Raw genomic sequence first — 25,113 nt, 5'->3', positions numbered from 1 at the left:
GAAACAAAAAGTGGTTCACTTGAAAAAATCAATAAAACTGATAGTTTTCAAGACAACCGAGAAAAATAAAATATATGTAAGACACAGATCATAATTATCAGGAGTAAAAGGAGACATCAGTACAGATACTGCTCTCATTAAAAAAATAATAATAAGGAATATTACACATACCTTTACACTAAAAAAATGTACAACTTGTAAGACAGACCAATTCCTCAAAACCTACAAACTATCAAAACTCAATCAAAGTGAAACAGATAACCTGAATAATCCTATTACCATTAAAAAATTGAATTAGTAATTTAAAAGCTGAAAAAGAAATCTCCATGCACAAATGATTTTACTAGAGAATTCCATGCACTTACACACACAAATCCTCAACAAAATATTAACAAATCCAGCAAATGTTTAAAAAAATTACAAGCCCTGACCTACTGAAATTTATTCCAGGTATGCAAGGTTGGTTCCACATTTGAAAATTAGTCAATTACTCCAGCATATTAACAGGCTAAAGAAAAAATCATATTATTGTACCAAATGAAGCAGAAAAAACATTTGACAAAATAAAATGCCCATAAATAATAGACATTGTCAGAAAACTAGCAATAGAGTGAAGCTTCCTCAACTGATAATCTACAAAAATCTACACCTAATATCACACTTACTGGTAAAAAAAAAAAAGAAAAGAAAAGAAAAAAGAAAAAAGATTTCCCAAAAATCCCAAGAAATTTACAAAAAAGAAACAAACTCTCAAAAAGTGAGTTCAGCAAGGTTCTAGAATATAAAATCAACACGCATAATGCAATTACATTTCCTTTTTTTTGCATTTCTATTTACTAAAAACTAATATATAGAAACCAAAATTTAAAACACAGTAACATTTATAATTGTTTCCAGAAGTTAATATTTAGCGATAAATCCAACAAAACATGTATAGAATCTGCATCCTGAAAATTACTAAATGCTGATGAAATAAATCAAAGAAAATCAAAGACAACATAAATGAATAGAGAGATACCATGTTCATGGATTGGAAGACTCAAAATAGTAAAGATGCTGGTTCTTCCCAAATTGATCTACAGGTCTAATGCAATTCTTATTAAAACATCAAGGTGTTTTGTAGGCATAGATCATCTTCTTCTAAAATTATATGGAAAGGAACAGGCACTAGCATAGCTAAAACAATTTTAAAAGAGAAGAATGAAATGGGGGGAACCACTCTACCAGATGTTAAAGCTTGTTAAATAGCTACAGTGGTTAGCATTATTATTGTTGCAGGGACAGACACAAAGATCAGTGGAACAGTTAGATAACTCAGAAAAAGACACACAAATATACATTAAGTGATTTTTTTCAAAAGTGTAAAAGCAATTCACTGGAGTAAGGACAGACTGTTCAACTACGGTGTTGGAGCAACTACACTCTTAGGCATTTATCTCAGACAAATGAAAACTCATATTCACACAAAAACCTGTACAAAAACGTTCACAGTAAAAAAAAAAAAAAAAAAAAAATGTTCACAGCAGCTTTATATTTAAAAGCCAAAAACTGGAAACAACTTAAATATCCTTCATATCCATCAATGAAGAAATGGTTAAAATTGTGGTATATCTGTACCATGGAATAGTATTCAGCAATAAAAAAAAGAATGAACTATTGATACATGCAACAACTTGAATGGATTTCAAAAAAATTATGCTGAGTGAAAAAACGCCAATCCTCAAAGGTTATATACTACATGATTCCATTTATATAACATTCTTGAAATGACAAAATTATAGAGAAAAGGAACAGAATAGGGATTAGGAACTTGGAGAAGAGGGAAGCGGATGTAACTGCATAAGCGAAGCACAAGGAATCCTGTATCGTGACTGTGGCGGTGGTCACATGATCCTGCACGTGATGAAACTGCACTAAATGTGCATGCACACACACAAATGAGTGTATGCATGACTGCTGAAATCTGAATAAGGCTGATGGACTGTCAATTCATGATACTGCAAAAATAGTTATGCAAAATGTTACCACTGGGAGAAATCAAGTGAATGGTATATGAAAATATATTATTTCTTAGAAGTCATGTAAATATATAGTTATCTCAAAATAAAAAAGTTAAAACAAAAGAGTGATCCAATATACAAGGGTGGGCAAACGTAGGTTTTCAGTTGTGAGTACGTGAAACAGTTTATTATTATAATCCTAACCTGTCTTTTTCCATACAAACAACTGTAAACCTACTTTTGCCCATCCCTATATATATCAAAAGTTACAATCATGATCATAACTTTCTGAACTAAAACTTGGCAACTTCAGTTCAGAAATCATCAGTCATTTATCTACTCAACACCCATGTTAGGCACTGTTCTAGGTGACAGAGATCCAGGGCTGAAATATCAGGAAATATGAAATATAAAAATAGCTCAATGTATGAGAAAGGTCATTGCATCTACAATCACAAATGTGATAATTAGACTCAAATTTCTAACAAAAGTTAGGTAAATTTTGGAATATTGTATGCTAATTAAAATTATTATGAATACTATTTAAAAGAATGGAAAATGCTTATAAGATTAAGGGGAACACAAAATTATTCGTTAGTATTATGATAACTAATGACAACTTGTTTTTATATGAATAAACTTTTATTAAATTTTAGATAATTAGAAAGAATAAAGAAATGCAAGATAAATGTTTTCTAAACATCTGATATTATCATCATCTCTGTGTCACGGTATTTTCACACTTTTGTTTATTAAAAAGTATAGACATTCATTTATTTAAATTTTTTACAAAGTCAAGAACCATCAAATGAAAAAAATAAGTAATGCTAAAGTAAATTCAGCTTTTCACCAATATTGGAATGGTTAGGTTCTGAGCTTAGCCCTCTTGGAAAAATGGTGTATGAAGCAGCTGCTGGTTTCCGTTTATTCAAATAAGTCTGAAAATCAGGAGGCCACTCCCTGTGATGACTATGCTTCCAGGTAAAGAGGGCAAAGAGCATAGTGGGAAGAGGGAGTGCGAGACAACGCTGGGAAAAGAAAAGATGCTCTTATGGAACCACGGGGTCAGTATCATAAATAATTTAGGAAGAAGTCTGAGAAGAAAACATTTGTGTGTTGCGTAAAGTGTGATTAAGGCGAGATAGTCACCAATCCAAGCATGGCCAGATCTACAGAGCACAAAATAGAGTGGGGAGTTTGTAAGTCACCCGGTGAACTCCAAGGCCAGCCACACCAGGTAATTAACCACAAAAGGAGTCTCTTTACAGGGGTGTAAAATGCATTTGGACACAACTGCAATCCTGAGCTCTTACAAATCCAGGGCAGACCCTCCCAGGAGCATATCCAAAGACACATCCTTTGCATCTCAGTATCATCTTTCACAAAAATAGTTATTTTGAAAAAAACAAAAAAACAAAATCCAACTCCTGCCCTGTAACAACCTACTAACCTCTACTTGTCAAACAAGGAGCAAGTTATCTCCTTCGGTACAAAAGGCATGAGGTGCTGCCCTCATTAAGGGTAACCTGGCGTGATAGCAGGCGACCTGGAAGCCCTGCTCCGAGAGGCCGCCAGGAACGCCAGTCCCTTAGACCTCCTGCCTTCCTGCTCCTGCGCTGCCCCCACAACCTCGCTCCTTCGTGACGAACCAAGTGAACAGTCACTGAACATGGGGTTAACGAGAGTCTTTTCTTTCCTAGTCCAATGTCACCCGTGTATTTTTTTTTTTTATAAAAACCAATAGTTTTCTTTTAAAAAAATACTTTCCCAGGAAAAAATGAACAGTAATTGTCGTGGGCCTGTACCAGGCCCTAGAAAAACATAGACAGGCAAGAATCTGTCAATAGAACAATATTCCAAATGTGAAATTCATGGTTCAGAAATAAATATGAACGGGCTTCTCGAAGAAGTTTCTTTTGTTTTCCCCCATTTCTTACTGAATTTTGCCTATGTAAAAAGTTCTGATTCTGTGATACAAGAGCCAGACAATATCTGTTGGGACAAATATTAACCATTCATGCCATTCACCCTCTCATGAAGAGGGAACGGAGAGGCAGGGGATATCCCAGGATGTTCGTTATTTTTTCTAAAGACACCTATCTTTAAAATAACTCCATTATTTAAACTCCATCTGGCACTTGAGTCTCTTGGAAAATTATTAAGTTAGGCATGAGCTAAAAAACAAACCCGTCTGGACTGCAGTTTAGATTTTATGTGCTATTCTGTTCTTACATCATTTTCTTGGCTTGGCACATCTTTGAGATCCAGCTTACTGAGTAGGATCCTGAGACATCTGTGGTGGGGAAACAACGAGTCTTCAGGACAGAATATTCTGGTTCATTTCACAAATCTCAGTGGCAGGTAACAGCATTAGCCTCCTTCTTTGTGCTCTTTACTGGTATCATGATAAGGAAAGTGTTTCTTTCCCAGCACACCCACCACACCAGCCCCCTGGTAGGGGGCACCTTACTGGTTCTTTTCTGAGCACTCTATCCGCTTGTGTCCTATACAAGGGATCCGGCCCGACTCTGGGCTGGCACCATGACAGGGACAGCGCCAATTCGCTCCAAGGTTGCTTGGCTGACGGTGTGGGAGTGTGTGTGCTGAGGCCGAGGCTTCCTGCTCACCGGGCCATTATTCCTGGGCATGACCTGCGGCGATGCCCCTCTGTTGGCTGTCACTACCAGAGTCTTATGTGGAGCTGGGACCAGGTGGGTCCCATTAGCATAGATGGTGGGTATGTTGGCATTGCCTGAGCGCAGGGAGAAAGACTGGTGCAAGTCACTGAAGTGGTTGAATGACTCTGTGTTTCTGTGAGCTTTTGGATTGTTGCTCCAGTATCGACTGTTGTAGGTATTGGAGGAGGTCAATGTATTGTTCTCGGAGGAGGACATCTCGGTGTGAAATGCTTTGGCAGAACATTTAGGTGGAAGATCATCCTCTCTGAAAAGGAACAGAATAAAGCTGTCATTAGGATTCCCTTCAGATTTACCCTACCAGGACTCTCTTCTATAATAAGGCTAATATGTCTGTGAAAAATCCTCAGGAAAGGCCATGGCAGTTATGGTGGCCTTGGTTCTACCATTCATTCTCTTTGAGACACTACCCAAGAAAATTTTCCTCAGCTTCTCAGTCTCCAAGACTAGAAAAGGTCATTTCAAATCTCTCAAAGACTTGCATCTTCCAATATAACTAAAACAAAAACATCTGTGTGTGTGTGTGTGTATGTGTGTGTGTATTTTCTCTAAATAGGAAAATAGTCCATGAATAATTCTGCTGTGCTAGTTGCTATAAAATAGCTTGAAATCAAGCTATGGGTGTGAAGAACTTCAAGAAATGGTTAGAGTTGGCCTGATCTTATTGCACTTTGGGGTTTGAGAAATCACTGTGGTCAGCTGGAAAGTTTTCCTTAGTAATCTTATACTGGGATGAAATCTGTCCCTGTATATAGTCCAAACCCTTAAGAATTAGAAGAGGCTAATTAGAAGTCATTAATTTAAGAGGTCAATTCATTTAACATTTATTGAGTATCATTCCACTAGATGTTTCATGTAAAAAAGACACAGCTCTGATAGCCGAGAAAACTATGGTCAAATGGGGGTGACAATCCATATAAGAACATCTGCAAGTCTGCAAAGCTAGGCAAAGGGCTAAAGTCAATTTATGTGAGGAGGTGATGCCTAGACTGGTCTTTACTCAGAGCAAGGAATTTACTGAAGAGATGGATGAAAAGGAAGGAGTATAGCCCAGGAAGAGGGCAGAGGGACGAACAAAGTCCCCGGGGCCTGAGAGAATGCAGAACAGATTGGAACGCAAGTGATAAGAGAAGTGATGGGGGGTAAGACCAGGGAAACAGATGAGGGTCAGATCCTGAAGGGCTACATGTGTCATGCTAAGTAGACTACAGGCATAAGTCATGAAGCATTTTCAATAAGGATGTCACATGATGCAATCTGAAACTGAGCCTGACCCCCGTATCCCCACAATATGCCAAGAGTCACTTTTCTTTAAAGGTCATTTTGACATTACTTTCCTAAGATGTTCATATCATTGACTGAACTTTCACACCAAGCCACACTGCTCTGGCCTATCTGTGCACAGGTACTGGTATGCTCTTATGGTATTCCTTCGTGTTCTCATCTATAACATGTGTCAACGTTAAACACGTGTTCTAATCTAACTTTTCTATCGTGGCTGCCACCTAGCCCCACTTAACCCTGGAGACGTGGGAGGGAAAGGGGATATTCTTCACGTGCGTCCTCCTAGTCCTTCCCTTTCATGATCCAGTGAATAAAGCTGACTAGTACCAAGAGGACAGTGTCATCACATGCAAGAGAATATCAGTTAGCCATTTTAACTCTGTTGGCGATGACAGTCGTAAGACTAGCAAAGAAATCTTAGCTTCCCAAATGACTGGACATACAGACACTGGCTGAGCAGGACAAACGATCTGACACACACCTTATCTCATTGGGGATTTCTTCCTCTTCCTCCTCTTTATTTTTGCTTCTCCAGTAAAAGAATGCCCCTAAAATCAGTGCAATGCAAAAAATGATAATAACTGCCCCAGTGCCAACGGCTCCAGCTATTAGTCCAATGTTCCTGGGTTGGGCTGCAAAATATATTTAAGGTATATTTAAAGAACAAAAAATAAAAGAGAGAGAGAAATAGTATATACCTATGCAACTTTATAAACATAAGTTGACTAAACAATCTTCTTAAAATGTCCAAAATTGCCTAACGTATTACATCCATATCAAGTTAAACCCCACTTAACTTTCTGTGTCCCCAGTGGCCTGGACTGACACACAGCAGGCTCCCAGTTATTTAGGGAATGATCTGCTACATGACTCAGCTTCAGGAGGGCCACACCTGCAGCCGAGCAGGAGAAAGACGGTGCCTGTCTAACCTGCCTGATCTGTCCCACAGGAACCCAGCGATCAGTGGGCTAGCTTGTCACCTCATCCCAGACAGAGCATCTCTTTTGCAACTGGAATTCAAGTAACCCAGAATTCTCAAGACAAGAGAAAAATTCTACACTGCTTACTTATGATCAGGGCACCCAACAATTAAGCCAATATAAGGGGTTTGGAGAAAATACAAGAAGGTCTTATCTTGGCCATGGCCACAGAGCATTACAAATTGTGTAACATCTAGAGCATTATACCATCAGAATTGATTTGATTCTAATGATTCTGAGGAGAAAGTTTTGTCATAAAGATGACGTCTTATTGCTGAGGCTGAAAAGTATACTAATACATTTATAAAATATTTTCAATAATGATTAAAACCAAATGGATTTCTATTTAATCTTCAAACAATCTTAATAAACAATTAAGTATCACCCTTCATTCCCCAGTTTAACAAAGCTCTTGGCGTGTAAGACCTAGAGTGGACATCAGAACTGTATATACTTACGGGAGACGACCTGGAGATCCAAAAGGCAGGTGCTGGTTCCTATGGCGTTAGAAGCCACGCACTGGTACAAACCTGAGGACAGCGCACTGATGTTCCGGATGGTGACTGTTCCTTGGACCTGGTCTGTCAGAAAAATAACAAGCAAGTTAGGATTTAGGGGGTAAAATAAGAAAACCAAAGAAATCAGCAAAAGGTAAGACCATAAAAAGAGATAAACACTGAAGAGGTATCCAGAGCTTTCTTTTTTCAGAGATTTTTTTTCTTTGGTTTGTGAATTTTAAAGACTAAAATCGTGACCTCACATTCAAGATCTGGAGATACGCAGGGCTGTTTGCGCAGCTGTGGCAGAGCAGAGCGGGAGCACGTCTTCAGCAAGCACCAGCCTGATTCTAGCCACAAGCACACGGCCCTTTCAGAAAGGAGATGGGCTAATTCCTCCATCACTTGGCCGGCTCTGGCATGGGAGCAATTTGTTGAAATGGAGTTAGAAAATGAGTGTTCTTTTTACCTTCTTTCTTTTAAAAAATAGGGAGAGTTCAACAGGGTGGAACCACAGCTTGAAAGCACAAATGGCATCACACCCCGCTCTGCTTTAGTTTGCAGCAACACTGTATCCCACACAAGCTATGCACCCTGCTCTTCAGAATTAGAGAAATAAACGTGTACGTTTCCACTTCCAGCCTCTCCTTACTTCCAGGCCACTTCTGGCTGTGTTCCGACTCAGCCAGCCCGGGCTGCGGCCTGCCCTGCCACCTACTACCCACGTGGTCCCGAACCTGCAGCCTCCTCTTCCTCTATGTGTTCGCTTCCTCACGCGTGGCAGGGAGCTCCCAACATCATAGGTCACGCGAGGACTAGATGAGGCGATGTACGAAACGAGCTTAGCACAGTGCCTGACAATGCTTCCCAGTGGGAATTCCTTCCTGGCGCTGCTTGGGAAATTTGTATTTTTCTGAGGCATGAGAAAAACCAGTTTAGAAGTTGGGAAAACCCTTGACTGTCTCCAAATTCCCAACAGATATCAATACTCAGGATTTTAGGTTGACAGACAGAAATTCCTAAATCATAAAGCACTCTATATTTTTACATGATTTATGTATTTTTAAATAATAATGAATGACCATAATAATAAACAGTGAGTCATTTCTTCCACAAAAGTTTCAGAAGTATTCTATAAAAAAATAATAATTAATACATGGTTTATTGTTATTTGAACCAATATACTATGGCAAAATTATATATTTCAAAAATATGCAAAATATGATCTCAAACTGATACAAACACTTGATAATAAGAAATAGTAAAAATAAATGCCAAATTAAAGTCTATTTAAATGTTCAAAGATAATATCACAAATGCTTAATATTTAAACTCTATCATCCTAAAAGAAAAATCTAAAACAAATACAGCATTAAGCACACTATTCAATAGTCTTGATTTTTGGTTCATGCCAAATTTCCCAGATGCAGAAAATTTTATTTCATTTTTATGTTAGTGTTGAATTAAGATAAAGATGGAGAATGGACAGAGAGAGCACCCGTATCAATTAAGAGAATGTCCAAAGCACCTTCAAGGCAGACGTTAGGATACATGCCGCTTCGTACTGGCTCATTTCCTTGACGCCAATATACATAAACTTAGACAAAAAAGAAATTTTCTAGAAAAACAGATTCAGAAAAATCTAAATAAACCTACACCATTAGAGAAACTGAATCAGTAGTCAGAAATCTGCCAACATAACGTAACAGCAAGGCAAAGCTTTTATAGGCAAATTCTACGAAACAATCTGATAATCTCTATCTCATTCATACTGTTGCAGAAAATAGAAAAAGAGGAAAAGCTGCCCAACTCCTTTTGAGACCAGTGGATAATTTGATACTAAAACTGAACAAGGACAATGGAAGACAGGAAAATCATAGGCCATTCTCACTTATGATCACAGATGCAAAAATTCCACTAAAATATGAGCACTCTGAATGGAGCAATTTGTTTAAAAATAATCACAAGCAGATCTTATTCCAGAAACGCAAGGCTGTTGTCTGAAAATCTATTCATGTAATTCACTTACTGACATTTTGGTCTGGATAATTCTTTGCTCGGGGGGGCTGTCCTGTGCATTATAGAATGTTCAGCAGCAGTCCTGGCCTCTACCCACTAGCACCAGTAGCACCCTCCTCCAGCTGTGGCCATCAAAAATGTCTCCCAACACTGCCCCGTGAAACTGCCCCTGGCTGAGACTCCTGATGTAGAGGCTGGTGCACTGGCTCAAGCATTATGCTTCCACTTGGTGGGACCTGCGCCAGTTGTACAGCCTTAGAAGCACAGACCAAAGCACTACATTTTTCTTGAAATAATATCAACCTTACATACAGTTTTCACTAATCTTAGAATTCAAAAGTATGATATACCACAGGAATAATACTGAATCCACTCTATTATTATTCCTCCATATGAAAATGAAGCGTACTCATCTCTTGAGTATCCACATATGAATTATATGAGGACAACTTTTTGGTTACTTTTATTTTGACATAATTTTAAACTTATAGAAAAGTTGCAAGAATACCACAAGGAACTCTGTATATCGTATATCATCTACTCAGACTCAGCAACTGTTCATATCTTGCCCTATTAGGTTTATAATTTTCTCACTAAACATATAAATATCTTTCTGAACCATTCTGAAAGTGAGTTGAAGACATTGTGCCTATTTAATACTAAGTACTTAGTATTTCCTAAGAACAAAGACAATCCGCACAATCACAATACAACCATCCAAGTCAAGAAATTTAACACTGATACTACAGCATTATCTAATCCACAGTTTATACTCAGATTTCACCAACTGTCCCAATAATGTCCTTTTAAGCTATCTTTTCCTCTCTCCAGCTTCTAATCCAGAATTCCGCATTCCATTTAGTTGTTTTAATGCCTTAGTCTCTTTCCGTCTGCAAAGGTTTTGTCTTCCCCTTGGTTTGCTTGATGTTTCCTCTTGGTTCAGGTTATGTGTTTTTAGCAGGAATACAGCAGCAGTGATGCTGTGTCCTTCTCAGTGCATTATCAGGAGGCACAGGATAACAGTTTGTCACAATATTAATAATGTTCACTTTGATCACCTAGTGAAGGTGGTATCCACCGGGTCTCTACTATAGTTACAGTTGACCCTTGAACAAGGCAGGGGTTAGGGGAGCTGACACCACCCCCCAAGCAGTAGAAAATCTGCATATAATTTTTGACTTCCCAATAGCCTACTGTTGACCAGAAGCCTAATGGGTAACCTAAACAGTCAAGACATATTTTGTATGTTATATGTGTTATATAAGGTATTCTTACAATAAAGTAAGCTAGAGAAAAGAAAATGTTATTAAGAAAATCATAAGGAAGAGAAAATACAATTATAGTATTTATTGAAAAAAATCTGCATATAAGTAGACCCACGTAATTCAAACCCTTATTGCACAAGGGTCAACTGTACTATTTTTCCTTTGCAATTAATAAGTAATTTATGGAAACATATTTTGGAACTATGTAAATATATTGTTCCTTATCAAACTTTTACCCACTATTTTGACATCAGTGATGACTTTCCTAATTCCACCATTCCTTCTATATACTTTATCAGGCATTCTACTGTAAGAAATGCTTCCCCTTCTCCCCCACTTATTTATGTGTATCAGCACAGATTCAGGGACTCTCATTTTATTAAATGGACTATATATTTATTTTAATGTCCAAATGGTCTCAGATTTGGCTGGAAGAAACACCTCCAAGCCAGCCTCTACATACAAGGACAATGCTAATCCCCAAATATTATGCCCCTGTCACTAACCAAACATCTGGGGCACTCTCTCCTGCTGTCAACTCTTTTCTCAGAGAAAGCATACTGAGCTTATATTAAGCAACTGCAAACATATTAGTAAAGTAAATCTTCTGAAAAAAATTCTAAGTTACTTTGGGATTAAGTGCTATTTTGAGATCTACTTTATTAATGTAGCTATCATAAAGTAAATTTAAATTAAAACTCGGATTCATTTAATGTGCATTATTACATGAAATTATCTAAAGTAATTCTGATAACTAATCCAGAGTTTGAATTATAAAAGACAAACATTTTCATCTTTGCATTCAAGTTCTCTTTTATACCTAAAGTACCAAAGAATATTCAAGTTGCAAAGAAAATATCAAAAAATTACACTGATATATATATTTATTGAAACAAAGATATAGAAGGCTCTTTCTATAGATGGTTCACAACTTGCAAACAACCACTTTTAATTGTTCATTTGTAATTCCAAACTCAATCCAATATTTCAAAGAAATGCTATAAAATAAACCATAAAATCTTAAGACTAACAATATCTTCTTGGAGATACTGTTTAACCCCCTTATTTTACAAAAGGTAACACAGACCAAAAGAAGTAAACTGTCACTGAAAAATCTAGAATCTGAATATAATTTCAGGATTTGAAGGCAAAACCTATTTTAAACACACCACTTACAATGGTGATTAACAAGTTAGTGCACAAATAAAGCCATTTAGCCCACAGTGTGGCTAAAACATTTTCCAATAAAAAAATCAGTAGAGAACAACAACATTGCATTAATCATTATTAGAGTAACCCAGGAGATATTATGTTGAAAATAAATTTTTTTTAAGTAATGATATTTGGGCTAGGTTAATAAAAATGATGGGCGGTCCATTAATATTTCTGTTGGGATACTGAAAGAAAATTTACAAACTCTTTGAGAGGTTGGTGGTCCTGGTTCTTTAATATGTCTAATTTCACCATACAACTCAGGACTTTCCTTTTCCACGATTCAAACTTCTCAGGCATAACTAAGGCTGTTTTAGACCTCTCCATTACCTGACAGCTATTTAAGATTGTAAATCTGCCCTGAAAATGTTCTGTACTATAGATGGTGCAACACCTGAGACTGCTAATTTTTAAAAAAAATGATTTTATGTATAATTCTGTAGTAATTCCCCTCATTTCATTTCATAAATTTTCCTCAATTTTTCAAAGGTGTTTCCTTTAACATCAAATATAAATAGCTGAACTTACATGTAGAAAACCATCAGCGATACTTATGCCTCCTCCATGTTTACCTGCCTGGTGTGATCAACTCCTGGGTGATCTGGGGGCCCTTTTCCTGTTCTCTTTCCCATCTTCCTCCTCTAATCATAAGTGAGGCTGAGAACAGCCTGATGAACCCTTTCATGACCATGCTGATGTTCCTCATACTAAAATAGGCAGTTGTGTCTCAAGTAGGAAGTGGATTCTCAGTTATATACTTTAAGGATTATCTTACAATTAACAATACAAACAAGCCACCATTGAGCTATTTTAAAATCTTCACCATACCAAAACAGAATTTCCATATATAGGTACCTCTGGATAACACACATTTCATAAAATCAGCAATGAGAACATATAATAAAATGTTTTATTTTCTTTATAGTTGAAAACACAAAAATGATCCAGATAGCTTTTTCAGCACTAAGAAATATGGTGTGTTATTTTCCACAATAACTAATTAAATGGGTAAAGCAACACTCTACATACCCTGAGTGGCTGTTGGAGGTAGCTTGAGGGTGTTGTCTAACTTCTCCCAAAGGTAAGTTGGTCGAGGAATGCCTTCCTCTGAGCTGCAGAGCAGGATGACATCACTGCCGATATCCTGGGATCCTTGGATTTGGCAGTGAGGGGCAGAAGGGGGAACTATCATAGGAAGAGTAAACAATAAAAGTACGCAATCACTACAAGCCAAAGGATGACAGAGGAGACATCTAACACTCAGTACACTAGAACCTCACTGTTTTTGGAACACACCCAGGAGACTACCTGAGTGAAGCCAGTGGATAGTCAGGTACTATTCACAGGGCTTGGGCATAGGTGCAGGGCCTGCAACTTCAGTTATCAGGGAGCAAATATGTAAAAGGGGCTACGCTCTCTGATAGCATTTTCAAAGTATCTATGGTCTTGGTTTCACTCTGTTTCCTCTAAAGAATTCTTGAGATCCTTTGTATCAGCACATTGCCTTTAAAAACACTACTGAACACACATGTCACAGCAGCGTTATTCACAGTTGCTAAAAGGTGGAAACACCCCAAGTGTCTACAGAGGGATGGGTGGATAAGTGAAATGTGGTATGTGCACACAATGAAATTATTATTCAGCCTTGAAAGGGAAGGAAATTCTGACACACGCTACAACATGGATGACCCTGGAGGACATTATGCTAAGTGAAATAAGCTAGTCATAAAATGGCGAATAATGTATGATTCCGCTTATAGGAGGTATCTAGAGTAATCAAATTCATAGAAACAGAAAGTAGAACATTGGTCTCCAGCAGCTGGAGGGACACTGACATGCTGTTTAATGGGTATCCAGTTTTAGTTTTGCAGGGTGAAAGGAGTTATGGATACTGGTTACATACCAGTGAGAACATACTTAGCAATACTGAACTGTACATTTAAAAATTGCTAAGATGGTAAATTTTATGTTATGTGTGTGTTACCACAATTAATTTTTTTTAATTACTGAAAGAGCCCACTTGTAGAGAAGATAGCTCGAGGAAGAGCAACCACTTACCCTGCCAGCTACTCCTGGCTAAGATCACTTAACAAGGCTCTTCATTACTTTACAAGCAAGAGCCAGGCAGCCCCACTTTATACCCGAGCTGCTTTGTGGTGGGAGAAGTTCGGGTGAGGTTGACGTCTACCTGCTGCTTGAAAGCAATACAGTGCACATTTTCTAATCATGAAGGCAGATAAGGTCATAAAAATTATTACAAAAAAAAACAAAAAACACTAAAGGAAGAAGGTGGCAATTCATAGAAAAAAAAAAAAAGCAAGCAAATAAAAATATAAACTAATCCCATGGCTTGGAGTCCCATATTAGGAAATGCAGGTAGTGGAGATTAAATCCAAGTAACGATGTACTTGTAATGCTGATGGCTTTTCAATAAATGTGTTCAATCTTGTAAAAATGAATGAGTGAATGAATGAATGAAAAAAAATGCAGTATATAAAGGAACCAGGAAAGAAATTGGGTGGAGGAAGAGAGTAACCTACAGGTAGGAAGAGTGAAAAATCTCAGGGCACCCTAACTGCTATGATGGGATAAACCAATTTCCTCAGCTTACTGCCTTCAACATTGCCACTGTGATTCTATGAGGGGAAACCGAAATAATTTATTAACTATAAATTAAAGGCTTTTTTCCTTCCTTTAAAATAATGAAAAAATAAACTTGGATAATGTGGGAAGCTAGTTACCTAACTTACTGGTATAAGAATCAGAATAATATTAAATTCCAATAATATTCAGTACTCAGAGTATTTTAAAGTCTACAGTTTTAATATATTAGAATAAATAATACTTCTAGGGTAGAAACCCCTAACCTGGTTCTTAGTTTTCTTATTCTGTTTGAAAACTGGGAGGACAAGGCACCAAGGCTCTAGCATACCCTCCCCTCAAAAAGAAAAATGGCAAGAACCCTGGACACTTGGGCCCTCAAGTGGCTCGATAATGGAAGGAAAGGGAGAGAGCTTGCCAAGGAGTATGGGAGCAGGTTCTGAGACTCGAGTAGGATGAAGGGTCATCAAAAGCATCAACCTTTTCTCGGTACTTCTTTGGTCTCCCCAAATGAACTGAACTTAGCGATTTCTGCCCTACGTATCCATTTCAGAGGCAGCATTTTATTTCAGAGACAGTGGAATTGAGAAATAAAACATGTTTGGAATGGATTTAGTTAAGTATTAGTCTGATTTGCCAATATAATGAAAAGAATACTGGTTTGAGTAAAGAAACCTACATTTTAATCTAAACTTTATTGTGGTTCATTGTTTATATAACCTTGGAAAAGGCCCTAAATCTATTTGGTCTTGGTATTAAGACCAAATCGATCATATAATTTATCATTTAAACAAGGATACTTTTGAGAGTGAAAGGAGGTATTACTAAAATTAGGCCAGGACAAGAGGTGGAAACCAAGAACTGTGGTGAGCCTACTGAGTGTTACACAGACATGAAGTAGCAGCTAACTTACTTTCACATGTGCTGAAACTTGTGCTTCAGACTCATAATACATAATTCCTGATTTAAGTTGTTCTCAAGAATAAGTTCTATCCTGTAAAAACTTTAGCAAAGTGAGAAGCCACTTATGACGGTATTTTATACCAACTTTGTCCACCTTCAGAAAAAGTCGCTTAGGAAGTAAGTTTACTTAGGAAGTAAACTTTAGAGAGCGGCCTGAAATGGGGCAGGGGTGGGAGACTAGCAGGCGTGGAGAGGCAGAGTCAAGGTGGGCTGAGAGGAGGGAAGACAGGACACAAGCAGACTGCAAGCGCAGGACAGGCAGGAGTAAGCATGCTTGAGAGCAGATTCATAAGTAAAGCCCAAGTGCTTGGAACATTTGCTGTTACTCACCTAAAACTGTGAGACCGGTGACCCCAATGTTCCTGCCCCCTCTATCCGGAAGGTTGTTAACCAAACACTGGTAGGTGCCTGTGTCTGAGAGCTGCGTGTTGTTAATGAAGATGGAGACATTGGTGGCCGGCATGGTGCCTGCAAATCCTACCCTACCATGGAACTGGGGGGCACCATCAAACGTCTGTCCCCCCTGATACAGAATGACCTGCAAAGAAAGCAAAGTCTATTAACTGGCCACTGCACCTCCTTCTGGACATGTAACAATAACTATCTAGTAGACAGTAGACTGCACCAAACGTTAGAAAACTTTACTTCTAACTTAAGAGTTGTCACCAAGTTCTTACTATCACACCTGCCTGTAAGTATCTAGTGATTCTAAATTCTTACACACCAAATTGGAGTAACACTGTTTCTTTGCCTACCTCATCAGAATACAGAAAATGTCTTTATGCTATGCTACTATCAGCCCATAAATATTTTTACCAGTTTAAAAAATTGGTTCCAAATTTAAAAGTTTTTAAATCAGCACTGCTATTCTCATGCTTACTAGGTCACAAAATAACAGATCACAGTTAATGACAGAATATAAATGAATGCCATAAAAGGGAAGAAGAGTTGTAAGCCAACGACTGCTGTTTTTATATCAATTTCTATTATCAGAGTTAACTATTCATGGGAGGGGACTCAGAGCAGTGTTGCAAAAATCCCTTTGGGCTGAGAGTGAGGGACTTGGTTCTATTCCAGCTCTACCAGTAAATGTTTGGGTAACCGGAGTCAAGTCTTTCTGTGCCTCTTTGATTCAATCACTGACTCCGAAAATGATGAGGTTGAACAAAGTGATCTCAAAGGCTCAGTCCAATTACAAAAGTTCCATAGTTTAAAGAAATACAAGAAGTTCCAATTAAATATATCTATTTGTTCACCTACGGAAGAATGAATAGGAGGTTATGTCTTCACCCTTTCCTAACCACTCAAATCCCTTCAGAAAACTTAGCTTTTCAAATATTTTTAGGTAGTAACAAGCTTATTGAAGCAGAAAAGCTTCATAACAGAAATAAGTTAGCTTTGGGAATGAAGGTATAGTCATAATCACAATTCATTAATTCTCTGAGTATTATTTTCTGCAGTGGTTATCACATATTATGGGTCTTTTACCTCTAAATGATATACCTTATTAGGTAGCAACTTCGACTTCATGTATCCTAACTTATTTGAGACCCCAGTATGCCTGGCTGGCTTTATTTTGAAATACTTGTGAAGTTACCCAAGTAATTCAAGTACTGCTTTATTAATATTATCACCATCTTTAAAAAGTATTTTCTCATCCACCTATGTTAGAGTTCTAGTCCCTTACTTTCAAAGTATATTTTGCTTTGCTATATATTCGATTTTGATATTTCCTGTCAGTGATGTTTTTGGATGAAACTCCAGGTTCCTACATAAAATTCTCAGAAGAATTCCCCTGACATCTGTTAATTGTTTTTAAGTCTCTTAAAAAGACAGCTTCTTCCGACAGTTGACTAATCTGCAGGAGCGGGACCTAAAACAGCAAAGGCAGAATACACCGAAAGTGCCACCTTTCTCTAGAAACCAAACATGTCCTCAGGATGCTTTCCGACCCGCCCCCTCTGAAGGGATTAATATTCTAGAGGTTGCATGGGGTGGAAGTGAAGTACCTGCTCAGGTTGGTTGGCATTGGCCAGAGGAATGACCATCCAAATGACATTGAGGTTAATGAGGGCAGCGCTGGTGGTGAAGGTACAGGGCAGGACTGCGGTCTGGCCCCGGGCCACCTGGACACTCCCAGGGCTCTCTGAGACCTCCAGGGAAGCCGCAACACCTGCGGAGGAGCCAACAAGAGGTTATGTGCTCAGCCTCTCCTGGCAGAAAGGCCTGTGCGTTTCACACTATCAGCGATGTAGACAGACTGATATGACAGTCTTATTAAACGGCTAGTGACCAGTCACTAAGTCAAAGTAATAGAAACTGTTCTTCCCTTTCTTTACCTCTTAGTAACTATAAATGAAAAATAATAGCGGCTACTTAATTCTGTTTTGTAAGATTCTATTTGGTATCTGGCCAGATTCAAATATAACATGGGAGAATTCAAATGCCAGGGTTTGAGCAAAACTTGAAATGGTGATGGGAGATGAAAAATAAAGCCGAATTTTTAAAAAGCATCATTACATCAGCACGGCTATAAAATTAAATGTCTATACATAAATCTAACAAAATATGTGTGGGAACTATAGCCTGCAAACTATAAAACGCTGATGCCAATAAATCAAGTAAGACTAAATAAATGCATAGATATACAATGCTCATGGGCTGAAAGATTCAATATTCTTAAAGTGCCAATTTTCCTCAAATTGATCTATAGATTCAGAGCAATCCCAGTCAATATACCAGCAGGCTTTTTGCTGATATTGAAAAACTAATTCTAAAACCAAGAAAAGGGAAAGTGCTACAATAGCCAAAAGAATATTGGAAAGGAAGAACTTGGACAATTCACACTGTCTGATTACAAAATTTGCTGTAGCGCCACAGTAACCAAGACAGTGGGGTACCAGCCTGAGGACAGACCACCAGATAAAAGGCACAGGATCGAGAGTTCTGAAGTCAGCCCTGTATTTAGGTCAAGTGCTTTTCAACAATGGTACAAGACAATTAAATGGGAGAAAGAATAGTCTTTTCAATAAATGGTGTTGGAACAATTTGATATTAATATGCAAAAAAAAAGTAACTCAGACCCTTGCCTCATAGCATACACACAAGTCAACTCAAAATGTACCACAGACATAGCCCTAGCCCTTGGCTCAGTTGGTTGGAGCATCCTCCATATACCAAAAGGTGGAGGTTAGATTCCAGGTCAGGGCACGTACCTAGATTGTGAGTTCGATCCCCACTGGGATGTGTACAGATATTTCTCTCTTACATTGATATATGTTTCCCTCCCTCCCTCCCTCCCTCCTTCCCTCCCTCCCTCCCTCCCTCCCTCTTCCCCTCTCTCTAAAATGAATAAACATATCCTCAGGTGAGGATTTTAAAAAAATGTGCCACAGACCTAAATGTAAGAGCTAAAACTATAAAACTTTTAGAAATAAACTTTGTGACCTTGGGTTAGTCAAAAAGGTCTTAGATTTCTCACCAAAACCATAAATCATAAAAGAAAACAGTTAATAATTGGATTTCATTAAAATTTTTAAAACTTGTGTGATTCAAAAGATTTAAATTAAAAAAATAAAACACCAAGGTACAAACTTGGGGGAAAATATTTGTAAGTCATATATCTGATAAAGGACTTGTATACAGAATATATAAAGAACTATCACAACTCAATAATAAAAAGACAAAGAACCTATTACAATGGGTAAAATATGCTCAACATTATTACTCATTAGGATATTGCATATTAAAACCACAGTAAGACACCATTACACATCTACCGTAATGGCTGTAACCAAGACAAAACCACGTGCCGACAAGGACATAGAGGAACCAGGCTCCTCACTCCCTGCTGCTGGAAACGTACAATGGTACGGCCACTGCGGAAGCTGCTTTCCGTTTCTTAGACAGTTTAAGATAAACTTACCGCACAACCTGGCAATTCCACCCCTAGGAATCTACCCAAGTATAGCAAAAATATATGTCTACACATAGACCTGTCCTGTGAATGTTCACAGCAGCACTATTCATACCATACGCCCAAATGGAAACGATACTTGACTGGTGAGTGGACAAACAAAATGGGGAATGTCCATGCAATTAAACACTAGAAGGAAAAAGCAACAAGCTACTGATATATGTTACAACGTGGATGCTGAACCCTTCAAAAACCTTTTGCTAAGTGAAAGAAGCCAGATGCAGATAGCAGCATACTTTACTATTCCATTTATATGAAATGTCCAGAAAAGGCAAATCTATGGAGACAACATGCAAATCAGTGGTTATGCGGGCTGGAGAGGAGGGAGGAGGGACTGATGCAAATAGGTTCAACAGGACTTTTTAGAGCGATGGAGAATTTTTAAAACTGGATTGTTATGAAGGTTGTACAACTCTATGAATTTACTAAAAACAATTTAATTTTATACATTAAATGGGTGAATTTTGTGGAATATAAATTATACTTCAGTAATACTGTAAAAATTCAGAAAAAGAAAGCACGGATTTAGCAGAGCCAGCTCCTAGGAAGCCAAAATCAACTGTTACCTCTTCTGAAAAGAATGCCTACCCCCCAGGGACTACAGAACAAAATGGGCCTAACAGGAGATTAAAATCCAGCAGGGAGATCCAACAGAGAAGCTATTCTAATCATGAAAAATACATTAGGTCCATGGCAGTACCTCAAACTGGTTTTTTTTGGAGTTGGTATTATCCCAATTCTCCCAAAAAAAGTAACACAATAAAATACTGTCATGATTACATTGAGTTTAAAAAAATAAATGTACATAACACCTTCATTCTCTAGAACTTCGTGTTCTTCATATATAGCCTGATGATATTCTCAGGAGTTAAATTTTCAGAATAAAATGTTTCATAAAATAAGCCATCTGTGGTAGACTATAAAGCCCTTGATAACATCAGGAAAAGTCTCTAAGTTAAATGACTTTAGGGAATGTCTCTAAGTTTTAAAAGGGAAAGCTGAAAGAACCTCAGGTGTTAAGAGGCGGAAAGGGGAGGTAATTTGATCACAGAACAGGCCATGAACAGAAGAACAAGCTACATCATTGGGGAGAAGTGAGTTAAGGGAGTGTGTGTTACCAGATTATAAATGCCATGGAAATGTTTCTACTGGTGACAAAACCCCCATCATTTCATTCTTCAGATAATACCCCAAGGAAGTGAAGGGAATATGTCCCCTTTAACCTACCAGGAGAATGACTACTCTCTACCCTCAGTCCACTCATTTCGAGCTGAACTCACACAATCTCTGACACAAATTTTAAAAAGAAAAAAATGGCCAATATAAACCAAGAATGAAAGAGAAAGACATAGATGGTAAAAAGTATCAAAATATGGCAGGATTTCAGTACTGGAAGGGAGATTTGCAGGATGGGGGGGAGCTGGGGAAAACAGCACGTCGGCCGGCTGGCAGCGAGCAATCCCCTGGGGTGGGAGAAGCTATGGAAGACCGACTTCAACTGTTTACCTCACTTCTTTACCTAAGTTTAATCCTGAACTTGCCAATATCAAGAGAGCCACAGAAGAAATATTCTAGATAAGCTGCTTTTGGAACTTGTAAAAGTGTAGGTCTGAAGCTGGACAGATCTAGTTTGAAATCTGGCTCTTTCACCTATTTAGCTGTGAGGCCCCAAATAAATCTCTTAATCTCTGGTCGTTGCCTCATCTGCACAACAGGGCTAAATACCACCATCGCGTCATCGAAAGGGAACGATCAGGGCAGTACCAGGTGCTGGCGGCTGACCGTGACCACTACCGCTGGGCTATTGCTAGCTAATATTTAGGGCACGCTGACCAAATATCAAGTCCACATTCAGTATTATATATAAACATATACACACACACCTACATTTAATCCTACATAATGTATCTTATCCCCATTTTACAGAAGAAATTAAGGCCCAGAGAGAATCAAAACCAGCTCAGGGTCACATGGCTCAAGGTCACATAGGAAATGGTAGGGCCTGGATTCAAATCCCAAGCAGTTTATCTGTAGAGATCATACACGATACCACACATAACTAACACATAGAAATCGGTCCATAAATGTTATTATCACTACTATATGACACAATCACAAAGTTTAAAACTACTATGGGCTTTTCTGTAAAGCCATCAGATGGAAACCCCCTCGGCTTCCTGCTTCCAAACCTACAAATCAGCTTGGATCCGCCTCATCTGCTTCCTCTCTCCTGTTAGACTAAAGGAGCTCACCCAAGACCAACCTCGCATCTGAGCGTGATTTATAATCCAGCCTCCAGGCCTCCTTAGCAGCCTTATCACAGACTGCTTCATAACCTTCTCTCTTGTAGCTTCAACCTCTCCCACTGCACTGGAGCCTTCCTCATAGCATTTAAACATCCTCAAGTATTTCTACTTTTTAAAAAAAATTCCTCCCTCCCTCCACTCCACAGTCCTCTCCAGTGACTGCCCTCTCTCTAATATATCCCATTGCTCTTTCTGAAAGGGCCGTCTATACTCTCCACTGAAACTCTTCTGTTGTTCAGTCTTCATTACACCCTTGCAACTACCTCTTCTTAAAAACAGTTCTCCCCAGGTTTCTCAGAGACCTCCTGATGCCTTCGTGACTTCTGTGATCATTCTTGGACTCAGTGGCATCTAACAGTGATGACTGTTCCCCCTCCTTCTTGAAACACACATTTCCCTTAGCTTCAGTGATATAATTTACTTCTGGCTTTCTTTCTATCTCTGATTATTTCTCAGTCTCTTTTGCTGTTTCACCTTCCTCTACGTGGCTATTAAATGTTGGCCCCCCCCAAAGGGCTGCCTTCTTATTCTGCTCTCTCCCTAAAGGCTCAGCCACTATTATGGCTTCACTTCTTACACATATGACAATGGTTTCCAAATTTCTCTCTCTAACCCAAACCTCTCTTCTTATATCCAACTGCCTCCTGGCCATCGCTACGTAGCTATCTCAAAGGCCCCTCCAGTCAGCTTACTCCAGATGGAACTCTTGGTCTTCCCCTCTGTGCCTGCTTCCACTGTGTATCTGGCTCCTTCCAGGTGTTCCCTACACTAGGGAATGGATCAACCGGCCACCAGGTTCTCAATGTCAATTCAGAAATCTTTCTTGATTCCCGCTCTCTCTCATCACCTCCCAAACCCTCTCCATGATCTGTCCTCTGTGTTTCCTTGATCTGATCTGCTCTGTTCCACACCCCAGTCCCTTTCCTTAGTAACTGCCTACTCATCCTTCATATTAACTCAAGCATTGCCTTCTCAGAGAAGAGCCTTTCCGGACCCTCGGCCTAGGCTGAGTGCTTTCACTCTGAACCCCATCCAAACTTGTAATCATACTTTCATTAGTGTGATTATTTCAGATTTCTTCACCAGTATACTGTGAGGTACATTAAGAACTCCCCATTACTATAAGTACTCAATAAGAACTCAATAAATACATATTGCTGAATTGATCTAATTCAATTTCCACATGAAATACTAGGGTCCAAAGAAATAGCAAAGGTCTTAAGATTGGGACCTGCATCTTCTGACTTCCAATAAATACATTTTCTACCACACCAGTCTTCCACAGACTGTAAGCCAGAAAACTAATGATATGCTTAACCTGTATTCTGATTAGTGTGAAGTGATACTTCTGTACCAACAGAACTGACACTGAGCAATAAAAACTCAATTTATTTGAAAATATATCTGCTCTCCTTGGTCTCATATAGATACATTTAACTCTTTATAAAAGGGCTGTTATGCTCTTTAGCTATCAGGATTCTCTATGAAACAATTTTGATGGCTATATAACTTTTAGGGCAACACAGAATAAGTGGGACGGTAGTAAATGTCTGTGAAGTGACTTTATGGAAAGCATTTTTTATTAGAGCTGTGGTGTGCTGTAAATCCCTCCCATTCCCACCCAGCCAAAGAGCCTACATTCCCTGAATAAAGAGCCGGCCCAGGGTACTCGGAGTCTGTCCATAGGGCTGTGTAATGAGCCTTCCAATAAAAGGAAGCTGGAGGTAGCCCTCTGGTTCCTAGAGAGCAGATCACCAGTACTCTGAGAACTACACAATATATTTCTGTATATAAATTGAGGTTTTCTTGTTTTGGTTTATTTCAAAACTCAGAGTGATCAGAAAAGTTGTATAACCTGCTTAAGTTTACATCTACGGAAAGAACTGTCTCTTGAATAAATTTAAAGGGATATGGAAGAAAAAATGAAGTTGCTTTGCGATTGAGTCTCAGCATTCCTGTTTAACATACTGATTCAACTGAGTATAAGTAAAAATTTCTTAGAAAGACTAAGCAAGAATGAAATGGGTATTTTTCACATTCTAAATGCTTAGGATTTTTTCCTAGCTTACTAAAAAAAAACCTAAAAACCCCATTTCCTTTTAGAGTGCATTTCCATGTTTGAAATTCTAGGCAGGAATTTAAACTTTAATGCTAAATATCACATTAAAAATTCATTGAAAATATCTTACAATTCGCAATATTTACATGTAAAATGCATAATTTAAGAGCTGAATTGGCAGTGTTTTTCTTCGTACCTTCACCCAAGAAAAATTAAGTCAACTCATGAATTCTGAATGCTTCTCAGCAATGAAATAAGGAAGACATAAAGCACATGGCCCTGTTTCCTCTGAGGAGCTGAAATCATAAACAGTTGTCCATACCCTTTCTTTAGGCTCTTATCTCACAAGTTTTAAAGCAGAAAGAAACTCAGGTTTTCTCAGACCAAGAGACAAATGTTAGAGGAAAATAAGCTGGCAGCAGAGAATCCTTAAAAATCTTAAGAGAGATCATCCACACTACATACATAGCCAAGAGAACAAAGGATATGTTACAGTGATGATGCTAGAAAGGCAGCAACCTCCCCTACGAGTCAGAGCTGGAAGACCTAAAGTTCAGAATGAGACTGGCCCAAGCAATCCAACTGAGATTTCGAAGTAGAGTGTTTGCTGATGTCTGTGGAACGTGTGCTCATGTTTCAGGATCAGCCCAACTGCCAGAAAATTCTCTTTGGGAATATAGTCAGCAAAGCATCAAAAAGGATGTATGACATTTAGGAAGACCTATGTTATCTTTTCACCCAAAATGTTAACATCAGCAGCCACAAAATGCTTATTGGCTTATATGATTCCCATATGATTTCATAAGTGCTCCTTCTTGCATATAACATAAAATTCATTTAACCTATTCAAATTCAGTTTTGTGGTCCCATCAGACTGAAATAAATTTCAAAATACAAAACTTCTATGCTCTGCTCCCTGTTTTCTGAAGGAAACTGTGGAAGATCACAAGTGTCTAATATGGTAGCAATTTTTAAAACAAATCACTTTATCTTCACACTTTAACCAAATTTTAACTAGGTAAAATAATCTATGTTTATCATTGTTATTATATGGATTTTTAAAACTGCCATCTTAACTAAAAATAATGTTTATGTTAAATGACATTAAATTCTATTTTGGCCATTAAAACAGTACTAAATTAAATGAAGAGTAAATATCTGGTTCATCTGATCAATATAGGTGGCTTTTTTATGCATTGGCCATCTACATTAATCAATATATGGGGCCCTGGCCACATCTTGACTTCATTTTATG

At 38.2% G+C, this 25,113-nt stretch overlaps 1 protein-coding gene across 2 annotated transcripts in view; it reads right to left on the bottom strand.

Moving 5' to 3' along the window:
* Positions 1–829: 829 nt before the first annotated feature.
* IGSF11 (immunoglobulin superfamily member 11) overlaps positions 830–25,113 on the bottom strand; it is a 102,641-nt gene continuing 78,357 nt past the window's right edge. The window contains exons 2-7 of one of the 2 annotated variants that reach the window (XM_081138945.1): positions 17,527–17,690; positions 15,848–16,055; positions 12,983–13,138; positions 7,419–7,541; positions 6,462–6,612; positions 830–4,943 (exon numbers count right to left, since the gene is read on the bottom strand). In XM_081138945.1, the coding sequence (XP_080995071.1) occupies positions 4,505–4,943; positions 6,462–6,612; positions 7,419–7,541; positions 12,983–13,138; positions 15,848–16,055; positions 17,527–17,690 (1,241 nt within the window). In that variant the 3' untranslated portion in view covers positions 830–4,504. The remainder of the gene's footprint in view (positions 4,944–6,461; positions 6,613–7,418; positions 7,542–12,982; positions 13,139–15,847; positions 16,056–17,526; positions 17,691–25,113) is intronic. The other variant, XM_081138946.1, reaches the window with a different exon arrangement.

The sequence above is a fragment of the Miniopterus schreibersii genome, assembly GCF_964146895.1.
Source record: "Miniopterus schreibersii genome assembly, chromosome: 5".
Lineage (NCBI taxonomy): Eukaryota > Metazoa > Chordata > Mammalia > Chiroptera > Miniopteridae > Miniopterus > Miniopterus schreibersii.
This window is presented reverse-complemented; position numbering and strand designations above follow the sequence as displayed.